Source organism: Lontra canadensis, unplaced genomic scaffold (assembly GCF_010015895.1).
Source record: "Lontra canadensis isolate GAN:19392208 unplaced genomic scaffold, GSC_riverotter_1.0 scaffold189, whole genome shotgun sequence".
Lineage (NCBI taxonomy): Eukaryota > Metazoa > Chordata > Mammalia > Carnivora > Mustelidae > Lontra > Lontra canadensis.
This window is the reverse complement of record NW_022631183.1, coordinates 1,241,607-1,267,050: the sequence shown is the minus strand read 5'-3', so window position 1 is coordinate 1,267,050 and position 25,444 is coordinate 1,241,607. Positions and strand designations below refer to the sequence as shown.

The window sequence follows — 25,444 nt, the reverse complement described above, 5'->3', positions numbered from 1 at the left end:
GTCTCTGAACAAAATTTGGGTTCTATCAACAAAGAAGAAGAATGGATATTGGATAGCCAACCAGTAGTGTCTACTAAAATCATCAGCAAGTATTTTTACAGTGACCAATAGTGGAGGGCTAGCTACATGAAAACTGTTGGTAATATATGTAGGATGAATTAGAGTTTAATCAGGGAATACAGAAGGAAGCTATTGATATAATTCAGGAGTGTAATGATAAGGGCATAAGTTAAGGTGGCAGAAGTGGATGGAGAGGAAAAGAATCAGTATGAAAGAAAATGATGAGTCAGTGATATATTGGGAATATAGAAGGTACAAAGAAGATAGATATTTGCAGGTTTGAGACTTAGGTGAGTGGACAAGTGGTGTTGATAGCTGAAGTTGAAATGGGAAAACTGCTTTTAGGGAATGTTGGTATGGGTAGGTAAAAGGAGTTTAATTTGGGACATGTTGAGCTTGAGATGTGGAACATACAATTAGAAATGACAGATGATGCAGAGATAGTCCAGGTGATGGGAGTGATTTTATTTTGTGGGCCATTAGCCGAGTTGAAGCCTTGAAAATAATTGAGTTCTTGGAGGGACTTTGGGTAGAGATTGCTTAGTAGATAGCCTTCCGTAATGCTTAAATACTGGTCCTGGAAGAGAAGAGGAAGGGGTGTGTGTATTTAGGGATATAGTAGTTGATGAGGGGAACACAGTATAGTACTAAGATGTAGCAGCATCTCTCAGAGTTAGATTTGAGCGTACTGTATTCTGCAGATTTCTTTTGCCTAAGGTATGGCAGGTCTGGGTGCTCTATTTCTGGATTATAATCTGAAACTACGTTATTTTGTTGCTCAAATAGTTCCACTTTGACATTGATTCTTTTAGGTTGTCTCCAACTTGTCCCCAACCTTTTGTTATTTGTTTCTTTTAGAGGGAGTGAGCAAGCTAGCACGTGCACACACAAATGCTTGGTAGGGGGAAGGGCAGAGGGAGAGGGAATCTTAAGCAAACTCCACACCTGATGGGATCTCACGACCCATGAAATCATGACCTGAGCTGAAATCAAGGGTCAGATGCTTAACCAACTGAGATACGCAAGGATTTAAGGATGAATAATATTGTGTATATATACCACATTTTCTTTATCCATCCATTAATGGACACAGGTTGCTTCCATGTCCTGGCTAATGTAAATAGTGGTACAGTGAGCATGGAGTGGATATCTTTTCAAATTGGTGTTTTCATTTTCTTTGGACAAATACCCAGAACTAGAATTGTTGGATCATATGGTAGTTCTATTTTTACTTTTTGAGGAACCTCCATAATATTTTTTATAGTGTTTACAGCAATTTATAATTCCATCTGCAGTGCCCAAAGCTTCCCTTTTCTCCTTGTCCTTGCCAACACTTGCTATTTCATGTGTTTTGGTAATAGCCATTCTCATAGATTTGTGGTGATATCTCATTGTGGTTTGATTTACATTTCCCTAATGATTAGTGATGTTGAGTACCTTTTTATGTACATGTTGGCCATCCTCTGTCTTTGGAAAAAGGTGTATCTAGATCCTCTGCCCATTGTTAAATGAGGGCTGTTTTCTTTTTTATTATGTTGTGAGAGTTCTTTTTTATCTTTTTTGGGTATTCACACCGTATCATATATTTGTGAGACTGACGCGCTGCCTACTGCGCTAAGGAGGCACCTAACACCCTATCATATATTTGATTTGCAAGTATTTTCTCCCACTTGAAAGTTGCCTTTTCATTTATTTTCTTGGCTGCATAGAAGCTTTTTGGTTTGATGTAGTCCCCCTTACATATTTTTGCATTTGTTGCCCAAATTTTCTTCTGGAAGTTTTATGGTTCAGATCTTAAGTTCAAGTCTTTAATCCATTTTGAATTGATTTTTGTGCATACTGTAAGATAGTGTTACAGTTTAATTCTTTTCATATGGCTGTCCCGTTTTCCCAACACCATTTATTGAAAAGACGGTCATTTCCTCATTGTATATTCTTGGTTCCCTTGTTGTAAATTAATTGAGCATGTATATGTAGATTTGTTTCTGAGGTTTCTATTTTGTTTTGTTGATCTGTATATGATTTTAGGCTAGTACTATATTTGATTGCTATAGGTTTGTAATATAGTTTAAAATTAGGAAGCATGACACCTCCCCCTTTGTTAGATTGCTTTGGATATTTGGGGCCTTTGATGGTTGTATACAACTTTTAGGATTGTTTGTTGCAGTTCTGTGAAAAATGCCATCAGAATTTTGATGGGGAATGCATTAAATCTATAGATTGCTTTGGGGAGTGTGGACATTTTAACAATATTTGTTCTTTTGGTTCATGAGCATGGACTGTATTTCCATTTGTATTGTGCTCAGTTTCTTTGATCAGTGTTTTATAGTTTTCAGAGTACAGGTTTTTCATCCCCTTGGTTAAGTTTATTCCTAGGTATTTTATTATTTTGGGGGCAATTATTAACGGGATTGTGTCTTAATATCTCTTTCTCCTACTTCGTTATTAGTGTGTAGATAGGCAACAGATTTTTGTACATTGATTTTGGAGTTTTTAATTTTTGTTTTTTCTTTTTTTATGTTAGTTTTGTGACCTGCAGCCTTACAGAAGTCATTTGTTCTAATAGTTGTTTGGTAGAGTCTTTAGGGTTTTCTGTTTATAGTATTATGTCATTTACAGATAGGGAAAGTTTTACTGTTTCCTTACTAATTTGGATGCCTTTTATTCCTTTCTCTTGTCTGATTGCTGTGGCTAGAACTTCCAGTACTGTTAAATAAAAGTGGTGAGAGTGGACATTCTTGTCTTGTTCCTGATCTTAGGGGAAATCTCTCCATTTTTCACCATTGAGTATGATGTTAGCTGTGGGTTTTTGATATATCGCCTTTATTTTGTTGAGGTATGTTCCCTCTAAGCCTACTTTGTTTCAAGGTTTGCATCATGAATGTGTGTGTGTGTGTGTGTGTGTGTTTTAAGATTTTAATTTATTTGAGAGAGAGAGAGAGAGAACAAGCTGGGGGAGTGGGAGAGGAAGAAGCAGGCCTCTCGCTGAGCAGGGAGCCCGATGTGGGCCTCAGTCTCAGGATCCGTGGGATCATGACCGGAGCCGAAGGCAGATGCTTAATGACTGAGCCACCCAGGTGCCCTGTGACTGTGTTTTATCCTTCGTCAGGTGCTTTTTCTACATATATCGAATGATAATGTGGTTCTTATCCTTTCTTTTATTGTTAATGTGATGTATCACAGTGATTTGCAAATATTGAGCCACTCTTGGCATCCTGGGAATAAATCTGACTTGATCATGGTGACTGATTTTTATTTTTTATTTTTTATTTTTTTAATTTTTTTTTTTTTTTAAAGATTTTATTCATTGATTTGACAGAGAGAGATCACAAGTAGACAGAGAGAGAGAGAGGGAAGCAGGCTCCCCGCTGAGCAGAGAGCCCGATGCGGGACTCGATCCCAGGACCCTGAGATCATGACCTGAGCCGAAGGCAGCGGCTTAACCCACTGAGCCACCCAGGCGCCCTGGTGACTGATTTTTAAAAAATTATTGTTGGATTTGATTTGCTAATATTTTATTGAGGATTTTTGGATTGATGTTCATGAGAGATGGTGGCCTATAATTCCCTTTTTTTGTAGTTTCTTTATCTAGTTTTGGTATGGGGGTAATGCTGGTCCCAGAATGAATTTGGAAGTTTCCCTTCCTTTTCTGTTTTTTGGAATAGATTCTTCTTTAAATGTTGGGAAGAATTCACCTATGAAGTTCTTCAGTCATGGACTTTTGTTTGTTGGGATTTTTTTGATTTTTTGATTCAATTTCATTGCTGGTAATTGGTCTGTTCAAATTTTCTGTTTCTTCCTGATAGAGTTTTGGGAAGTTATATGTTTCTAGGAGTTTATCCTTTTCTTCTAGGTTGTCCAATTTGTTGGCTTATAATTTTTCATCTCATTCTCTTATAATCCTTTGTCTTTCTGTAGTCGGTTTTTATTTCTCCTCTTTCATTTCTGATTTTGAGTCTTTTCTCTCTCTCTTATTTATTTATTTACTTTTTTTTTAAATGAGTCTGGCTAAAGGTTTATCTTTTTTTTTTTTTTAAGATTTTTATTTATTTGAAAGAGAGATAAATTCCTTTAACTTTTGTGTGTCCAGGAAACTCCTTATCTTTCCTTCTATTCTGGGAAATACTTTATCTCTCTTTTTGGGATAGAGAAAAACCTGGTTGCAGGTTTTTTTTCTTTCATTGTTTTGAATATATCGTTCCATTCCCTTCTGGTCTGCCAAGTTTCTGCTGAAAAGTCAGTTGATAGTCTTACAGGTTTTTCCTTGTTTGTAACTGTTTTCTCTTGATGATTTTAAAATTTTCTCTTCATCACTACTTTTTGCCATTTTATTATTTTTTATTATTTATTTATTTTTACTTTTTGCCATTTTAATTACTTGTGTCATTGTGTGGACCTCCTTGAGTTGCTTTTGTTGGGGGCTCTCTGTGCCTTCTGGACCTGGATTTCTGTTTTCTTCCCCAGACTGGAGAAACTTTCAACTATTTCTTCAAATAAATTTTCTGCCCCCTTTTCTCTTTCTCCTTCTGGGATCCCTATAATGTGAATGTTATTATACTTGATGGTGTCACTGAGTTCCCAAAGTCTTCATTTATTATTGTTACTTTTTTCTTCCCTGTTCAGCTTGATTGCTTTCCATTACTCTGCTTCCAGGTCGCTGATTCCTTCTTCTGCTTCCTCTAGTCTACTATTTATTCTGTCTGGTTTGTTTTTAATTTCAGTTATTGAATTCTTCATCTCTGGTTAATTTTACATTTTCTTTCTCTTTGTTGAGGGTGTCTCCACTCTTTTCTCCACAGAGTGTCTTTCTAACCATTACTTTAAGTTCCCCATCAGACATATTACTTACCTCCATTTCATTTAGCTCTCTTGCTGTGATACTGTCCTGTTCTTTTATTTGGGGCATACTCCCTTGTCTCCTCACTTTGTCTAACTCTTCTATGTCTGTTTCTGTATATTTGGAAAGTCAGCTATTTCTCCTGTTCTTGAAAGTAGTGACCTGATGAAGAATAGGTCCTGTAGTGTCCTGCAGTGCAGTGTTCCCTTTTCAGCAGTCCTGGCCCTTAGGGGTGTCTCCTGTGTGTGTTGTGTGTGCCCTACTGTTGTGTCCAATCTGTGTTTGCCTTCAGTCTAGTCATCTTTAATAGTTCTCTTTGCCTCTTGTGGGCAGGGTTTGGCCCCTGTGTTGTTAATGGGCCGGTCTGGGTCCACTTTGTGCTTGAGTTGAGTCAGACCAGGTTTTTGCCAGAGATGCGGTAGCACTGAACTTCAGGGTACTCTCCCTGTGTTGTCCCCTGAGAAACTTTTGTTGCTGGAAAGGGCCTGCAGTTAGACCCAGTGTCTGCCCCCAGTTGGGGCTGTAGTTGTAGTGGTGTGTGGGGTTATCTTTGCTTCTCCCTGGGAAAGGAGTCCCTTTGAAGTGGTGCTGGCCCCTCTTGGGACTGCTTGCAAACTACCAGGTTTGTGACACCACTTTAGAGGGCTCTGAACAAGGGCATATTGGAGGGAGCATGTTAGCAGCAGAACATGGAGTGGGGTTCACGGTGCCAGCCTGGTCTGTGCTGTGTCCCTGCAGCCTCCTGGGAAAACTCTTGCTGAGGCCTGCTAGGTTGGAGGAGGCAGAACTGCAGAGGTACCTGTGGATGGGGACGCTGTTAGCAAGCAAGATGGGGAGTATAGGTGCTGTGCTGGTTCCCACAGGTGTATCTATGCTGTAGGGTGGGGAAGATAAGTGGTATCTGCTAGGTCTTTAGTTCCCAAGGATCCCAACCCTTCCTGTACAGACTCTGAGATTAGTCAGTAAATCTTCCCATATACCCCAGGCATTTTTCAAACTGCTTCTTCTGTGCTGTCTCTCAGCAGGATTGTTTCTTGTTCTCTTTTTTAAAGGTTTATTTATTTGAGAGAGAGTGTGTGTACACATGTATGTGGGCGGTGGTGAGGAGCAGAGGGAGAAAATCTTCAAGCAGACTCCCCACTGAGTGTGAAGCCTGATGCAGGACTTGATCCCACAACCCAGGAGCTCATGACCTGGGCCGAAATGATGCTAAATTGCCTGAGCCACCCAGGCATCCCTGTTGTGTTGTCTCTTTAAGGACAGGGCCTGTACCCTCCCCACTCTCCTAGAGCAGAGCTTCCTAATTATGAATATTCCAGGTGTTAATCCCTACTGATTGTTAGGTTCCTCTGGTTTCCTGAGCCAAATGTTATGGGGGATCTGTCTTCCCCTTGTGCCTGGGTACCTGGTTTGGGGATCTGGTCATCTCCCCTTTCTGCATCTGCCAGTCCCTCCTACCACAGACAGTCTTTGGGATCCCTTTGGCTTTCCACCCTTCCTATATTCTTTGATGTGGTGCCTTCTCTACATTTAGATGTGGAGAGTCTGTTCTGCGAGTCTTCAGGTTATTTTCTGGGTCATTTATGCTGATATACGCGTTATCTAGTTGTTCTGTGGGATGAGGTGAGTTTAGCATTCTCCTATTCCACCATCTTTCCTGGAAATCTCCCCAGTCCCCCCTTGTAATGTATATTGAATTTGGTTTGCTAAGATTTTGTTGGGCATTTTTGTTTCTATGTTCATCAGTATATTGGCCCGTAATTTTCTTTTCTTTTTTGTTGTCTTTATCTGGTTTTGATATTACGGTAATGCTAGCCCCCTAAAATGAATGTGAGAGTGTTTCCTCCTATTTTTTTTGGAAGAGTTGAGAAGGGTTGATATTAATTCTTATTTGAATGTTCGGTAGAATTTATCAGTGAAGTCACCTGGTTTTGGACTTTAACCCTTTGGGAGATTTTTGATGACTCCTTCAGTCTCTGTAGTAGTTGGTCTGTTCAGATTTTGTATATATTTATGATTCAGTTTTGGTAGATTGTATGTTTCTAGGAATTTATCCATTTCCTCTAGGTTATCCAGTTTGTTGCCGTAAGATTGTTCAGTCTTTAATGACCTTCTGTATGTGTGGTATCATTTTTAAAAATATTTTACTTATTTTAGAGTGAGCATGAGTGCATGAGGGAGTGTGGAGAGAGGCAGAGGGAGGGAGAGAAGCAACTCCCCACTGAGCAGGGAGCCCAATGTGGTACTGGATCCCAGGACCCCATGAGTTTCTGTGCTATCGATTGTAACATTTCTTCTTTCATTTCTGATGTTGCGTCATCTCCTTTTTTTTTTTTTTTGTCTTGGTGACTCTAGCTGCAGGATTGTCTATTTTGTTTATCTTTTCAAAGAACCAGCTCTTAATTTCATTGATCTTTCTATTGTCTTTTTACTCTCATGCTCTCTCCTCTAACATTGTTATTTCCTCCTTTTGCCTAACTGAGCCTTGTTTTTTCTTGTTTTTTCTTTTTTTTTTTACCGTAGTTCCTTGAGGTATAAAGTTAGGTTATTTGAGATTTTTCTTCCTGTAAATTTTGCTATTTTGCCTTTCCAGTTTCATTTATCTCCAAGTATTTAATTTCTCTTTTGGTTTCTTCATTGTTGCCTTGCTTGTTTAGTGACATGCTGTTTAGTCTCTACATATTTGTGAATTTTCTAAGGTTTTTTTTTTAACATGTAATTAATTTCTAGTTTCATGAAAATATGCTTATATGTTTTCAGTTCTCAAATTTATTAAAATTTGTTTGTAGCCCAACATATGATCTAACTTGGGAACTGTTTCATATGCACTTGAGAAGAGTGTGTATTCTGTTGATTTGGGATGGAATGTTCTGTAAATATCTGTTAAGTCTGTTCGGTGTTAAATGTGTCACAAAGGCTGATGTTTCCTTAGTGATTCTCTGTCCGTTGATGGAAGTGGGGGCATTAAAGTGCCCTGCTATTATTGTATTGCTGCCTGTTTCTCCCTTTGGATTTGTTAATATTTGCTTTAATTATTTATTTTTTAAAGATTAAAAAAATTTTTTTTTAAGTACCCTCTATATCCAACATGAGATCTAGAGTTGCATGCTCTTCTGACTGAGTCAGCCAGGTGCCCTGCCTTGCTTTATATTTAAGTGCACCTGTGGTTGGCATGTAAATATATACAAATGTTATATCATCTTTATTGGATTGGATTGACTCCTTTATCAGTATGTAGTGCCCTATTTTGTCTGTTATTACAGTCTTTGTTTTAAAGTTTATTTTGTTGGATACAGGTATAGCTTTCTTGTGGTTTCTATTTGCATTGAATATCTTTTTCTATCCTTTCACTTAAAGTTTGCATATATCTTCACATCTGAAGGGAGTATCTTGTAGGCAGTAGTAGGTGGATGAGTCGTGTGTGTTATTTATTAATTCATGCTGTTTTTTTTGACTTGAGAATTTAGCCCACTAACATTTAAAGTAATTGTTGATAGATTTGTGCTTGTAACCATTTTCTTAATTGCTTTCTGGATGTTTTTGTGGTTCTTCTTAGTTCCTTGCTTCTCTTGATCTTTTCCTTTGTGGTTTGATGAGTTTTTTAGTGGTATGCTTATATTTCTTTCTCTTTATTTTTTGTGAATTTACAAGAGATTTTTGCTTTGTGGTTACTATGAGGCTTATATACAATGACGTGTCTAAAATAATGTCTTTTAAGTTGATAACAACTTAAGTTTGACCCCGTTGTAAAGCTTAACATTGTTAATCCTGTCCCATCACGTTTTATGTTTAACTTCACATTTTACATCTTTTTTTAAAATACAGGAATATTTGTTTATTTTTAGATTGTAATTCCAGTATAGTTAAGATACAGTGTTACATCAGTTTCATGTATACAAAATAGTGGTTCAACAATTCCATACATTATCGCGCAGTGCTCATCATGACAAGTGTCTCCTTAATCCCCATCATCTGTTTGAGACATCCTCCTTCCACACCCCCTCCACCATGCCCCAACCCTCAGCTTGTTCTCTATAGTTAAGAGTCTGTTTCTTGGTTTGTCTTTTTTTCCTTTGCTCATTTATTGTGTTTCTTAAATTCCACGTATGAGTGAAATCATATGGTAATAGTTTACATCTTTTTAAAAAACTTTTATTTAAATTTAACTAACATATACTGTATTAGTTTCAGAGGTAGAGTTCAGTGATTCATCACTTGTCTGTAAAGTCGGTGCTCATTATATCACATGTCCTCCTTAATGCCCATCACCCAGTTACCCCAGTCTGCCCCACCACTCCCCTTCTCTCCAGCATCCCTCAGTTTATTTCCTATAGTTAAGAGTTTCTTATGGTTTGTCTCCCTCTCTGATTTCATCTTATTTTATTTCTCCCCTCCGTTCCCCTATGAGCCTCTGTTTTTTTTTTTCTTAAATTCCACATATGCTCGAAATCATATAATCGTCTTTCTCTGGTTGACTTTTTTTGCTTAACGTAATACCCTCTAGTTCCATCCACATCCATTTTCCATCTTTTGATCTTGTGTATCCCTTAACTAATTATTGTACTTGTAATTTTTTTTTAGTTCTTTTTAAAAAAGATTTTCTTTATTTGAGAGAGAGCGAGAAAGTACTAGTGGAGGGGAGGGGCAAAGGGAGAGGGAGAAGCGGATTTCCCTGCTGAGCAGGGAGCGCAACACGGGGCTTGATCCCAGGACGGTGAAATCATCATCTGAGCTGAAAGCAGCTACTTAATTAACTGAGCCACCCAGGCACCCCTAGTTCTTTAACTTCCACAATTTGTTCTTTTTGTTCAGTTATTCTTGATAAGTATCTGATTTTATTTCGTAATTTAAAAAAATGGATGTTCTTTAGTCACTTTGAAACTCTTAAGTGTACGTATGTTAATGTCATTCTAGGGTTAATCTATTTCCATTTTGTTACAAATAAAACCGTTTCCTGATTTTTTTTTTTTCTTTTTAAAAAAGATTTAGTTATTCATTTTGGAGCAGCAGTGTGGAGGGGCAGAGGGAGAGAGAAACTCAAGCAAACTCTGCACTGAGCACAGAGCCTGACACATGTCTAGATCCCACAACTCTTGAGATCATGATCTGAGCTGAACCAAGAGTCGATGCTTAATCACCTGAGCCATCTAGGTCCCCCAGACTTCCCCTTTTTAGTCATACAGTTCTCTTATCTTTTGACAAACATATATGGTTGTGTAATTAACACCACAGTCTGGTTTTAAATATTTACATCTCCTCAAAACATTTCTTAGTCATTCTTCTCTTTTTACTCTTACTCCCCATTAACTATTGGTTTATTTTTTTTTTTCACTTATTTTCCCTTTTTAGAATGTCATGTAAATGGAAGCATACGGTATATAACTGTTTGTATCTGTTGCCTTTGACTTGGTGTAATTTTGAGATCTTGATGTTCTTAGGTGTGTATCAGTAGTTTGTTCTTTTTATTGCTGAATAGCATATGTGGCTGCACCACATTTTCTCTGTTCACCAGTCGATGGACATTTGAGTTTACAGTTTTGGGAAATTATGAATACAGTAGTCCTAAATATTTGTGTACAGTTTTGTTTTGTTTTTGCAGACATATGTTTTTATTTTTCTCAGATACAAATTTAGGAATGGGATTGCTGGGTTCAATGGTGAGTGATTGCTTAAGTTTATAAGAAACCTGCCAACTCTCTTCCAAAGTGGCTGTATCGTTTTATAATATATACATATATATGTATAATATGATTGTGTTTGCCTTCTCAACATTATATTTTATTTGTCTTATTTTAAGTATTCCTTATTTCATCTTGATGACCCAGTGTGGGGCTTGAACTCATGAACCTGAAATCAAGAGTCACATGCTCTTCTGACTGAGCCAGCCAGGCACCCCTCAGCATTATGTTTTAAAGGTTAATCCATGTTGTAGTATGTATCAGTCAGTACTTTATTCCTTTTCATTGCTGAGTAATATATCATCGTAGGACTGTACCACTTTGTATTTATCCATTCATCAGTTGATGGACAGTTCAGTTGTTCCCACTTTTTGACTGTCATGAATAATCTGCTTTGAATATTTGTGTGTGTGTGTATTCATTTCTCTTGGTTATATTCCTAGAAGTTAAATAGCTGTGTCATAATTAACTCTATGTTTAACATTTTGAGAAACTGCCAGAATGTTTTCCATAGCAGCTATGCTATTTTACATATCCACCAGTAATGTATAAGGGTTCCATTTTCTCTATATCCTATCCAACATTTGTTACTTTCTTCATTATTTACATCCCAGTGGGTGTGATCATGCTTTTACTTTTAACCTATGTATGTGTTTTTATTTTAGGTAGATTTATTGGTGATTGTGTAGCTGGGTCATGATATTTAATCCAGTCTGACAATTTTTGCCTTCTTTTTTTTTTTTTTTAAAGATTTTATTTATTTATTTAACCGATGGATATCACAAGTAGGCAGAGAAGCAGGCAGAGAGAGAGGAGGAAGCAGGCTTCCTGCTGAGCAGAGAGCCTGATGCGGGGCTTGATCCCAGGACCCTGGGATCATGACCTTAGCCAAGGCAGAGGCCTTAACCTACTGAGCCACCCAGGTGCCCCCAATTTGTGCCTTTTACTTAGGGTGTTCAGATCATTTATTTTTCAAGTAATTGTTGCTGTGGTTGGATTGAAATCTACCACTCTGCTACTTGTTTTCTTTTTGTTTCATTTGTTCTTTATTCCTTTTCCTTTTTTTCTGCCTTTTAGGTTATATATATATATATATATATATATATTTTATATGTATATATGTATATATTTTATATATAAATATATTTTTTAAATATATTTATATATATAAATGTATCCTATTTTTTGTTTTTTAATAATTTTTGTTTCTCTTTGAGTTTTTATTTATATATATATAAATATATATAAATGTATTTTTTATATATATAAATTATATATAAAATATATAAATGTATTATATATAAATTTATTTTTATATATAAATATATATTTATATATAAATTTTATATATAAATATATATTTAAGATTTATTTATCTCAGAGGGAACATGTGTGGCAGGGAGGAGCAGAGGGGGAAGGAGGAAGAGAAACTCAAGCAGATTCTGCACTGAGCAGAAAGCACAAAGCCCAACATGGGGCTCAATCTCATGACCCTGAGATAATAACCTGAGCTGAAACAAGAGTTAGACGCTTAACAAACTGTGCCACCCAGGCACTCCACGTTTAGATAATTTTTTTATGGTCCTATTTTATCTTCATTTTTGGCTTATGAGTCTTTAGTTTAAAAAAATCAGTGATTTTCCTGTTTTTACAATATGTTTTTATTACAATCTACCTTTAAGTACTATTATATTGCTTCATCTTTAATATTATATTTCAAATCCCTTCCCTCATTCCTTTTTTTTTCCTTTTTACTGTGATACCTTTTACATGTTATAGTTTATTTGTTTTTTTAAAAGATTTTACTTATTTCTTAGAGAAAGCAAGAGTATGCACAAGCCGGAGAACAGAAGGCAGAGGGAGAAGCACACTCCCCACTGAGCAAGGAGCCCAATGCGGGACTTGATCCCAGGACCTTGGGATCGTGACCTGAGCCAAAGGCAGACTCTTAACCAACTGAGCTACCCAGGTTCCCCTATAGATTGCTTTTGATCAGGAGTTGGCAAGCTTGTTTTGTAATGGGCCAGACACTAAATATTTATGACTTTGCTGGCCATATGATATCTGTCACAACAGTCTCTTTTAACTCTGCCTTTGTTGTGAGAATATCCATAGACATTATAAAAGCAAATGTGCCTGGATTGGACTGCTAGCCATAGTTTGCCAACCTCTGCATTAGGCTGTCACCTATCCTTTTTTTTTTTTTTTTTTAAAGATTTTATTTATTTATTTGAGAGAGAAGAGTGAGAGAGAACATGAGAGAGGAGAAGGTCAGAGGGAGAAGCAGACTCCCCAAGGAACTGGGAGCCCGATGCGGGACTCTATCCTGAAAGTCCGGGATCATGACCTGAGCCAAAGGCAGTTGCTCAACCAACTGAGCCACCCAGGCACCCTGTCACCTATCTTTTAAAATGATTAACAGTAGGGGAGCCTGGGTGGCTCAGTTGGTTGAGCATCTGACTCTTGTTTTGGGCTCAGGTCGTGATCTCAGAATCATGGAATCAAATCCCACACTGGGCTCATGCTCAACATGGAATCTGTTTGGCCCTCTCCCTCTGCTCTCTCCCTGCTTGTGCTCTCTCTCCCTCTTTCTCTCTCAAGTAAATAAATAAAATCTTTTTAAAGTGACGATAAAAAAAAGTCTCTTATATTCATCTTAATTTATACTGTCTCCAGTGCTTTTCATTTCTTCGTAAGTTGCCTTGTTATACTCCTTCTGCTAAAGAACTAATTTTAACACTTTTTACGGTCTATATTTGTCAAAATAAATTGCCTCTACTTTTTTTTAAATTTTTTTCTTCATTTTTTTGAAGTATTTTAAAAAATTATTTCTGAGAGACAGAGTGTGCATGAGTGGGGAGAGGGATAGAGGGTGATAAATAATCCTCAAGCAAACTCCCCACTGAGCGTGGAGACTGACTTAGGGTTTGATCCCAGGACCCTGGGATCATGAAGTGAGCTGAAGGCAGAGGCTTTAACCCACTGAGCCACCCAGGCGCCCCTCCTTCATTTTTGAAAGATATTTTCACATTGTATGTTCTTCTGGGGCAATAACTTTTTCCTTTCAGTACTTTGAAAATGTAAGTCCATTGTCTACTGCCATATATAATTTGTGATGAGAAGTTTGTCATGCCTCTTTGTTTTTCTGAACATAATCCGTCATTTCTCTGGATGCCTGTACGATTTTCTGTTTATCTTTGAGTTTCAGTAGTTTGATTATGCTACCTGTTTACATCTTTAGTTTTGTTGTTTTGCTTGGGTTTCTCCAGGTGTCTTGGAACTGTGATTTGGTGGTCTTTTTGTTTTTTTGTTTTTTAATTTGTTTTAGGAAATTCTTGTGCATTATTTCTTCAGGTGCTTCTTCTGTTTCACTCTTTCCTTCTGTATCTCTCCTTACACATATGTTAGACTGCTCAATATTGTTTTCTTAGGTCTTGTGTGCTGTTTCCTATTTTTTTTTTGTTTTTTTTAATAGTTTTTTTCTCTTAGTTTGATTAATTTTTATTAACCCATCATCAAGTTTACTTGAACTTTGCCATCCACCTAATTAGGAACACTGTAAATAAAAGCCTGTGCTGGAGATTTCTAAACCATACAGTAGGCCGAATTTGACCATAACCCATGAGAAGGCCAGTTATGGTTACACATTCTTTGATTCTTTTTTTAAGTTAAGACTTTTTAAAAAAATTTTTTTAGGAAATGTAGGATTACTTTTAGTGAGACTTCAGCAACTCTTAGCACTGCTCACCAAAGTTTTATAAGTTGTTAATTATTTAATGTTATGTCTTACTTTTAGAAATAGTTTGCAATCTGCCTGATTTGCTTTTTGTTATCTACTTAAAAAAATAAAAATAGCAGAGCCCTTATATTCCAGTAAGAACTGATACCTGAAACTAACATAATGTTACATGTTGGTTATATCCCACTTAAAAAAAGATACCCAAGTTTTTGGGTTTTGTTTTTTTTTTGTTGTTGTTGTTGTTTTTTTTTTTTTTTTTGAGTAAAAATGAAAATTTTTTTTATGTCATGCTTAACTATTTTTTAAAAAAATTGAACTAGCTTTTGTCTTGAAAAGTTATTTACATTCTGAGAATTAAAATGTGGAGATTACACTCTTCCTACATAACTGATGTATCTTTAGTCAAATTTAAAAAAATACCATTTCACTATATATTTCATTTTTTTCTTGTGTTGAATTTTAAAAATATTTTTATTTTTTAATTGAATTGGGATCACCAGTGGGATGAGGCAAAGAAACAAGATAGACTCACTCATTTTGTTTTGTTTTTATTAAAGATTTTATTTATTTATTTATTTGACAGAGACACAGCACAGGCAGGCAGAGCAGCAGGTAGAGTGTGAGGGAGAAGTAGGCTCTCCACCAAGCAGGGGAGTCCAATGTAGGGCTTGATCCCAGGACTCTGGGATCATGACCCAAGCTGAAGGCAGCTGCTTAACCGACTGAGCCACCTGGTGCCTCTGTTTTAAGTAGGCTCCACACTCAGCATGGAGCCCAACATGGAGCTTGAACTTAAAACCCTGAGATTAAGACCTGAGCGCGAGATCAAGAGTCAGACGCTTAACCAAATGAGCCACCCAGGTGTCCCAAGATAGACTCATTCTTACTCATTTTTATTTTTTTAAGATTTTATTTATTTGACAAAGAGAGAGCACAAGTAAGCAGAGCAGCAGGCAGAGGGAGAGAGAGAAGCAGGCTCTCTGCTGAGCAGGGAGCCAGATGTGGGGCTCCATCCCAGGACCCTGGAATCACCACCTGAGCCAAAGGCAGCTGCTTAACCAACTGAGCCACCCAGGCACCCCTTTTCATTCTTTACTGTGCCACTTAATTTGTGAATGCCCTAAATACCGTATGTTTTCAGATATCCTCCAGAAGTTTCTCACCCAGGGGCGCCTGGGTGAATCAGTCATTGGGCTCAGGTCATGATCCCAGGGTCCTGGGATTGATCCCTCATTGAGCTCCCTGCTCAGTGGGGAGCCTGGTTCTCCCTCTCCTACTCCCTGTGCAAGTATTCCCTCTCTCACTGTCTCTTTCTCTTTGTCAAATAAATAAAATTTAAAAAATAAATAAAAAGTAAATAAAAGTTTCTCGCCCATACAAACTACATTATCATAAGCATATTATTATGTCTAAATACTCTGTGTCCAGGTGAGCATACCCAAAAGACAACATTGTCACTCACCTTGGCTTGTATTTTGGGTAGGCAAACAACACTCTTGTTTTTTTTTTTTAAAGATTTTATTTATTTATTTGACAGAGATCACAAGTAGGCAGAGAGGCAGGCAGAGAGAGAGGAGGAAGCAGGCTCCCTGCTGAGCAGAGAGCCCGATGTGGGGCTCGATCCCAGGACCCTGGGATCATGACCTGAGCTGAAGGCAGAGGCTTTAATCCACTGAGCTACTCAGGCACCCCGGCAAACAACACTCTTAATTCATGCTGAGTTGTAAGAAAGTGGAAGTCACGGGCACCTGGGTGGCTTAGTTGGTTAAGCGATTGCCTTAGGCTCAGGTCATGATCCCAGAGTCCCGGGATTGAGTCCCGCATCAGGCTCCCAGCTCCATGAGGAGTTTGCTTCTCCCTCTGACCTTCTCTCCTCTCATGCTCTCTCTCACTCTCTCTCAAATAAATCTTTAAAAAAAAAAAAAAAAGTCATGTACCAACCTGCTGGACAGCTCAGAACATAACCTCTGACATCTCTCAGGAAGCAAACACAAAAGCCATCATAAAAATTATGTATTTTTAAGAAATGTGTATTTTAGGTGGCTTTATTCTAAATAAATTAGGAAATTAAATAGGAGGCTACTTGGGCTTGGAAGTTGACCGTGCAGGGCCACTTAGCATTGGTTTCCAGTGTAAAGGCCTTTTATAAAGCAGTGACTCTAGTCTAGAATATATAATCCTGAATATTGTAAGCACATTCTTTGCATGTTATTTGTCGTATAAAAATAACTTTCCTCTTCACAGTTTATTTTTCCTTTGTGGCACATTTTGAACTGCAGAATCCTTTATCTACCATTTGGCTTTCCATAAGCTATCAGGCAGGATCTCTGTGAGATTCTCTACTTTGAGAAACTATGTGCCTAATATTTATTTATGATATGTGACTCATTATTACATTATTATGTGTTTTCAAAATAGTGTCTGATAATTCAGTGCCTTTTAACAATAGATAAAATGTTTCTAAAGACTTTCCAGAAATTCATATGTTTCTTGGGGCACTTCCCAATCTTCATTGGATTTATGGTTGGTGTTTTTTCAAAAATAAGGGACTAAACTAAAATTTCCACAAGTTTTTTTTTTTTGTTTGAATTTTACAGTGTAACTACTCACTGAGGTAAACATTTCTGTCTACTCAGTACTCATCCTTGTTTAAAACTTTTGTGATTGAGATGTCCTTACACTTATAGTAAATTGGTTAGCTTCAGTGACATCTCTCTGGCCTTTGAAGTTGGCATAGTCCATTATAGCTACCTAAGGGTTGTGTGGCTATGGAAAAACATGTTTTTGTTGTTGAGTGTTCTTGCTTTCTAGTAATTTTATTTTCTGCTCAAGGGATTTAGTATCTGTTCAGATATTTTATTTTTAAAGGCCACATAAGTAATGACTTGATCTCTAATCTTAGCTTTGAAAATTTCCTAGACACTAATAAAGGTAATGTCTGATGACCTATTACATGAAAATACTACTCACTGGCCAGCAATCAGTGTTATTTAAAAATGTGTATTTTATTCTGAAAATTATTTCTATGGCTAAAAGTCTTTGTTAGTAAAATTGTGCATCTAATAACATAATTTGGTGACTTTGGACCTAGGTTTATAGTAACTTTTTACTGTTATCACTGAGACTTAGTATAGTTTAAAACACTTTGCTCTTCAAAAACTACTTAATTTTTTTTTTAAAGATTTTGTTTATTTATTTGAGAGAGAGCGAGAGAGAGCGTGCACGCGCACAAGCAGTGTGAGAGGCAGAGGGAGAGGAGAAGCAGACTCCCCACTTAGTGAGGAGCCCAGCATGAGGTTTGATCCCATGACCTGGAGATCATGACCTGAGCTGAAGGCAGCTGCTTAACTGACTGAGCCACTCAGGCTCCCCTGTACTAAATAGTTCTGAGAAAAATATTCAATAAATCATAGTCTCACCAGAAACAGCACCTGTCTCTTGGACTAATAAGAATTTTTGGTCATAAAATGTTCTATAGTAATCCTTATTTTGCATGAATATGCACTATCTTGGCAGTGACTGTATGAGTAAGATTTTAACGAAGGATCAACTTACTGCTGAAGACCAGGGTTATCAGTTATATCATGTAGACTGTCCACATAAGGACATTAACAAGGTTGATTATTAGTGGAGTGAAAGAGAACTTTACCGGGTTGTATTATATATGACAGGGTGTATTCATAAAGAAGAGGAACAGTTTTCTCCCACTGGTCTGGACAAAGCTGGAGTTGCCATTTGTGGTCTGTCTTTACTTGTTTTATATCTATAATAACAGATCCTCTTGGTAAAAACCCACCCTAGGCACAGTGATGGTTTTTTGTTTGTTTCGCTTTGTGTTGTTGTTGTTGTTTGTGGTTGGTAGAGAAAACTGCACATTGCTGCCTTGATATGTTTTCTTATTTGGCATTCTGTTAAAGGGAGATATACAGGTCAGTGAAACAGAATAGAGAGCCCAGAAGTAAACCCATGCATATATAGTCAATATATGACAAAGGAGACAAGAATGTATAGTAGGGAAAGAGTAGTCTCTTCAGTAAATGGTGCAGGGAAAACTGGATCACAATCTTACTTCATATTCAAAAACTATCTTAAAGTGCCTTAAAAACTTCAGTGTAAGACTTTAAGCCAATAAAACTTCTATAAGAAAATATAGGTAGTAAGCTCCTTGTATTAGTCTTAGTGAGGTTTTTTGTTTTGTTTTTGTTTTTGTTGTTTGCATCTAACTCCCAAAGCAGGGGTAATAAAAGCAAAAATGAATGAGTGGGACTACATCAAACTAAAAAGCTTTTGTACAGCAAAGGGAACTGTCAACATAATGAAAAGGTAAACTGCTGAATGGGACAAGATATTTGTAAATCATATGTCTGATAGGGGTTACTGTCTAAAATATTACAAAGAACTCCTACAACTCAACAACAACAACAAAAAACAATCCAGTTAAAAAATGGGCAGAGGATATGAATAGATGTTTTCCAAAGAAGACATACAGATGGCCAAAAAATATATGATAAAACACATACCTGCTCCCTCCACATGCACATAGGAATAGTACTCAGCCATAAAAAATAATGAAATATTGGCATTTATGACAACATAGATGTAGCTAGAAGGTATCAGTCTAAGTGAAATAAGTCAGAGAAAGACAAATACGAAGTGATTTCTCTATCAGTGGAGTCTAAAAAAAACAGAACAGAGAAAACAAAACCCAGACTCATAGATGCAGAGTTTAGGGGTGGGGAGTGGTTGGGGTGCAAAAATTGGTCAAGGGGATTAAGAGGTTCAAATTTCCAGTTATAAAATAACTTCAGTCTTGGGGATATAATGTACAGCATGGGGAATACAGTCAATAATATATTAACTTTAGGGGCGCCTGGGTGGCTCAGTGGGTTGGGCCTCTGCCTTCGGCTCGGGTCGTGATCTCAGGGTCCTGGGATCGAGCCCCACATCAGGCTCCCTGCTCAGCAGGGAGCCTGCTTCCCTTCCTCTCTCTCTCTGCCTACTTGTGATCTCTGTCTGTCAAATAAATAAATAAAATCTTTAAAAAAAATAATAATATATTAACTTTATATGGTTAGAGATGATAACTAGACTTACTGTGGTAATCAGTTTGTATATACAAATATTGAATTGTATATACAAATATTGAATCACTGTGTTGTACACGTGAGACTATTAGAGAGACTAATAGAATATTGTTTGTCAACTGTACTTCAATAAAATCAACAACAAAAAGAAATGAAGTTTAGTTCTTTGTTGCTAAACTCTAAGTTATAAAAGTGAAGAAACTATCTGCTTAATTAATTTCAGCCTTTAATGGAAATGTGTTATAGCCTAGTTGGACACTTGATTCCAGTAGAAGGGAAATAATTCATTCACTTTTTTGAGGATAGAAAATAGTTATTCTTCCTTTCTCTACAACAAAAATCATGAACGTATGTTCACAAAACGTATTCAGTGTTAATTTTTAAAGTTTCCGCATATTTCCACTCTCATCAGTTGTAAATAATGTATCTGACTATAAAATGGAAAAAGTTGAAATTTTCCACTTGTGCATTTTGAGCTTCTCAGAGGTATTATAAACTCTGGAAATAATAATAAAAGATACTAGGCTTTATACAGTGCTTTTTGTTTGAGGAACTCCTATAAACACTAATGCATTGATCCTAACACAGTACTTGATTGTGACTTTAAAAGGTCATGAGTTAGTGCTGTTACAAAAAAAAGTTTAAAAAGATTGGAGGGGGAGCTCTAACTTATAAATATTGTTTAAAAAATATCTAGATAAAAGTTGATCTAGACTATAGAAAAAATAAAAATTAAGGGAGATTTTTATTATTTAACTTTTCTCTTAGTCTGTGATAGATTTTTATCCCTTTAATTTTTTTTCATTTATTTATGAATCTTAAAGTCTGATTCCCTTCTTAGAGTAGTAAGCAGAATTGTCTTTTAAACTTTTAGTTCTTCTCAGCCAAGGCTCAAACCTGTGATGGTTTTCTGAGTTTGTCACATTAACATAGCAATGCATTTTATTGGTCCTGAATTAGGAGATCATTGTTTTAATTTTCTTAGTTTAATATTTATGGTATGTAGCTGTTGATTTTGATGATTATGGTGGTCATGTGGCTTAATACTCAACTTTTTTGTGTTTTGTAGGTTTATTCTTCAGTCCAAGGAGGTAATTCACAGTCAGCTGTTAGAGAAACAGAAAATAGCAGAGGAAAAAATTAAAGAATTAGAGGTAAGTTTTAAGTGAATATTGACAGTAAATTTTAAGAAAAAGCGAATTATCTCACTATGTGATGTTAAGTGAAAACGTATGCCTGCCAAAGTCAGGTAACATTGTTTTCATCTTTTCAAATTGTGTTAGAACAATAAATCAATCATATGCATGGCAGTGTGTAAGATTCCACCCCTCTCCCTGCAAAGGAAAGAAAAAAGGAGGGAAGGAAGGAAGAAAACAGAATAGTCTCTTGGAAATTTAGAGTTTTGAAGATGGGATGCTGTTAATCTGAATGTATTTTCTCCATTGCCTTCAAAAGAACATGTCTGTTTTTAAAAACAAAGCAGGGGTGCCTGGGCATCTCAGTAAGTTGGGTGTCCAACTCTTGGTTTGTCCAGCTCTTCAGTGTGGTGAGATTGAGCCCTGCTTTGCGCTCCCTCCTCAGCACGTGGTCTGCTTAGGTTTCTGTCTTCTGCCCCTCCCATTCGTTCTCTCTCTCACTCCTGCTCTCTCAGTAAAAATAGGAAAATCTTTAAAAAAGTCGGGGGGGCACCTGGGTGGCTCAGTTGTTAAGTGTCTGCCTTCAGCTCAGGTCATGATCCCAGGATCCTGGGATTGAGCCCCGCATCGGGCGTGGGAGGCCTGCTTCTCCCTCTCACACTCCCTCTGCTTGTGTTCCCTCTCTTACTGTCTTTCTGTCAAATAAATAAATAAAATCTTAAAAAAAAAAAAAAAAGGAAAACACAATATATGTTTAAACACCACATATTGTGGTGGGTTGGCATGAGAGTGGGTAATGATAATAGTATTTAAAGGGTCTTGATGTTTGTCTCTTACGTATTGTAATTCATTTAACGTAGATAGGTATAACTAACTGAAGGATGGTGCTGCAATGAGGAAAACAGTTTTTTTCTCTCTCTTTTTTTTTTTTGCTAGGGAAAAAGGTGATGACAGAGTAACTTAGTAAATTCTTGGATAATTGGAATTTATTACATTTTCCATATACATTAAGACCTTTGATGAGATACTCTTCTTGGGCTTGAGTAGAAAGTCCATCCTATATATAGTAAAAGTTGGCCTGGGCAAAAGACTGGTTGTTATTTCTTTGGGGCCAAGATTTCCTGAAATGGGGGTGGTTGCGATGACTTCATAGGTCACTTTATCTAATTTTTGTGAGTACTGTTTGAGGCAGTAGTTCAGAATCTGACTCAGCCCTCTACGGAATTGGTGAGACACCCCCTGTATCCTCCCGGGGATTTCTTATGGGCACCAACTTGGCATGGCCTGACTGTGTAGTGTCTTAGGTTACTTAGGTTTATTTTTGACTACTGACCATAATTTAAACAAACTTGATAATAGATTTATAGCTTAGAAAGGTGTATTGTAAAAACAAAACAATTAAGCATACAAACAAAAGACAAAAAAAAGAAAAACTTAACTTTTAGTGACCAGGTTGTTATTGTGTCCTATTTTATCATTCTTGTTAGCCCAACTGTTCTAGATTGAATTTTATATCTTCTACTGTTCTCAAAGTAACTTTTTTTTTAAAGATTTTATTTATTTATTTGACAGACAGAGATCACAAGTAGGCAGAGAGGCAGGCAGAGAGAGGAGGAAGCAGGCTCCCTGCTGAGCAGAGATCTCGATGTTAAATGGCTTTAACCCATTGAGCCACCCAGGCACCCTCAAACAAAGTAACTTAAAAAAACTCTAAATAAAACTATTTCATGTAGATAAATGAAAACCTGTTTTTGCAGCTGTAGGTAAATACATCTAAAAATTATCCTGATGAATAAGTAACCAGATGTAAAGTACTGTGTATATGACTCTCTTTTTATGAAAACACAGAAAGTAAGAGCTCTATATAAACATTCAAAATGATATGTCAGGGGGGCGCCTGAATGGCTCAGTCTCTTAAGCATCTGCCCTCAGCTCAGGTCATGATCCTGGTTCTGGAATGGAGGCCCTCGTTGGGCTCCTGAGGAGGGAGCCTGCTTTTCCCTCTCCCTCTGGTGTTCCCCCTGCTTGTGCTTTCTCTCTCTCTCTGTCAAATAAATAAAATCTTTAAAAAAGAAAGATATGTCCATATATGTATTACATTAACCCTGGTTACCCTAAGGAAATTAGGTGGGATATGGGCATGAAATTATTTTTTTTCTTACAATCTTTGCATTGGATAAATTATAGCAAGCACGTGTTAACTTATATAATTGAAAAGAATATTATGGTAAAATTGCCACAGATGATGATTTTAGCATACTGTTCAGTTTTGATGAATATTAGGATTTTTTTTTTTAAGTAAGCTTGAAGTCACGATCCTGACATCAAGATCTGAGCTGAGATCAAGTGTTGGATGATTAACCAACTGAGCCTCTCAGACACCCCAGGAAATTTTTTCCCCCAAGTTACCTTTTTTTGGAGTTTCTCAAATATTGGTAGAGTATCCTGAATCTGCCAGATAATAGAAGTAGATTAGCTGGCTTGTTGGTACTATTTGAAATGCTAATTGCAGCTACAAAAAACTTGCACTTAAACATCTTCTTTCCTAGAACATTTCATTGTGTTTTTTTCTTTTTAATCCTTTATTTTACATGTTCTTTAATATGACAAAAGCATTATAATGTGTACTGTAAAAAAAAAAGAAAAATAGCCAATAAATATAGCATGATTAAATGAAGATGGTGTTTTCCCCTCTTCCCTGCACATGCCCAGATGTCACCTCTGCAGTTTGGTGTGTATCATTCCAAACTTTATTTTATAAGCACATTCATACACATGTATATACTTTTTTAAAAACAACTTTATTTTTTAAAAAATATTTTTGTCAGAGGGAGAGAGGGGGAGAGAGGCAGGCCGAGGGAAAAGCAGGTTCCCCATTGAGCCAAGGAGCCCAATGCAGGACTCGATCCCTGGGATCATGACCTGAGCCAAAGGCAGACACTTAACCAATTGAGCCACCCAGGTGTCCCTATACTTTTTTTTAAGATTTTATTTATTTATTTGACAGACAGAGATCACAAGTAGGCAGACAGGCAGGCAGAGAGAGAGGGGGAAGCAAGCTCCTGCTGAGCAGAGAGCCCGATGTGGGGCTCGATCCCAGGATCCTGAGATCATGACCTGAGCCTAAGGCATTGGCTTTAACCCACTGAGCCACCCAGGCGCCCCGCTATAACTTTTTTTTTTTTTTTTTTTTTAAATAGGAGTTATGCTGTGTATACTGGTTTTCATCATTTGACAGTTTATCTTTCCATTTCTAGTTTATATTTTCCACTTTCTTGTTTTCTACTTTTCTTATCGTTGTAGGTTACCCAGTATTTAATTAATTGCATGATCCCTATCTCTGCATTTTGTATACTTTCCAATACTGCCCTAATATGTATTTTTAATAGTATCTCCCACTACACCCTCTCTTCTCTCCCCTTCAGTAATCCTATACTTTGCACTGCCATACTCTTACAGTTTTGTTACCTCAGCCCGAAATGTATGCATGTACACAAGCCCACATGTGCACTAATGCACACATACATTAATTGTAGTGTTCAGATTCTGTGTTTCTTACTGATTTTTTTTCTGATTGTTCAGTTAATTATTGAGAGAGATATGTCAAATCTCCATGGTGATACATACCAGTTTTTCCATCTTTTAGCTTAGTGGGCACTGGTGTTTAGAGTTCACTCTCTGTGTAGTTAAGTGCTCATTATTATTGTATGCATAGTTTGGAGGATAGGTTTCATTTTGCTTTATATATCTGGGAATTTCTCAGGTCTTTTAAAGATAATATTCCACTGACTTCTGGCTTCTGTTGTTGCTGTTGAGAAGTCATCTGTCAGCTTAATTGTTGTTCCTTTGTCTTTTTTCTCTGGTTACTTTTATGTATTTATTTAAAAGATTTATTTATTTGAGAGAGCCTGCACATGAGTAGGGGATAGAGTAGAGGAAGAGGAAGAGAGAGAATCCTCAAGCAGATACCCCGTTGATCGAGGAGCCAGACATGGGGCTGGATCCCAGGACCTTGAGATAGTGACCTGAGCCAAAACCAAGAGTTAGCTGCCCAACTGGCTGATCGACACAGGCACCCCTCTGGTTACTTTCTTTCTTTCTTTTTTTTTAAGATTTTATTTCTTTCTTTGAGAGAGAGAGAGATAGTGAGAGAGAATACGAGCGGGTGTAGGGAGAGGGAGAAGCAGGCTCCTTGCTGAGCAGGGACTCTGATGTGGGGTTTGATTTCAGGACCCTGGGACCATGACCTAAGCCAAAGGCAGATGCCTAACTGACAGAGCCATCCAGGTGCTCCCACTCTGATTGCTTTTAATATTCTCTTTGTCTTTCATGCTTTGTGGTTTCTTTGGGATATGTTTAAGTGTGGAGTTAATCTTTTTATTATTTTATTTTCATTTTTTTAAAAGATTTTATTTTATTTATTTATTTAAAAAAAAAGACTTTATTTATTTCACAGAGAGATCACAAGTAGGCAGAGAGTCAGGCAGAGAAAGAGGGGGAAGCAGGCTTCCTGCTGAGCAGAGAGCCCCATGCAGGGCTCGATCCCAGGATCCTGAGATCTTGATCTGAGCTGAAGGCGGAGACTTAACCCACTGACCCACCCAGGCACCGCAGGAGAATGCTATGATTAATCTGATATATATTTTAGAATTATCATTCTAGATTACCAGGTAAAAATGGTGTTTTTTGTTTTTGTTTTGTTTTTTTTTTTTAATTTTATTTTTTATAAACATATATTTTTATCCCCAGGGGTACAGGTCTGTGAATCGCCAGGTTTACACACTTCACAGCACTCACCATAGCACATACCCTCCTCAGTGTCCATAACCCCACCCCCCTCCCAACCCCCCTCCCCCCATCAACCCTCAGTTTGTTTTGTGAGATTAAGAGTCACTTATGGTTTGTCTCCC

The 25,444-nt window shown here is 37.2% G+C and overlaps 1 protein-coding gene across 2 annotated transcripts in view; it reads left to right on the top strand.

Moving 5' to 3' along the window:
• Positions 1-25,444, top strand: part of PFDN1 (prefoldin subunit 1) — a 66,837-nt gene that overhangs the window by 12,076 nt on the left and 29,317 nt on the right. For both annotated transcript variants that reach the window (XM_032847513.1, XM_032847512.1), the window contains exon 3: positions 20,468-20,552. In XM_032847513.1, coding sequence (XP_032703404.1) covers positions 20,468-20,552 — 85 coding nt within the window. The remainder of the gene's footprint in view (positions 1-20,467; positions 20,553-25,444) is intronic.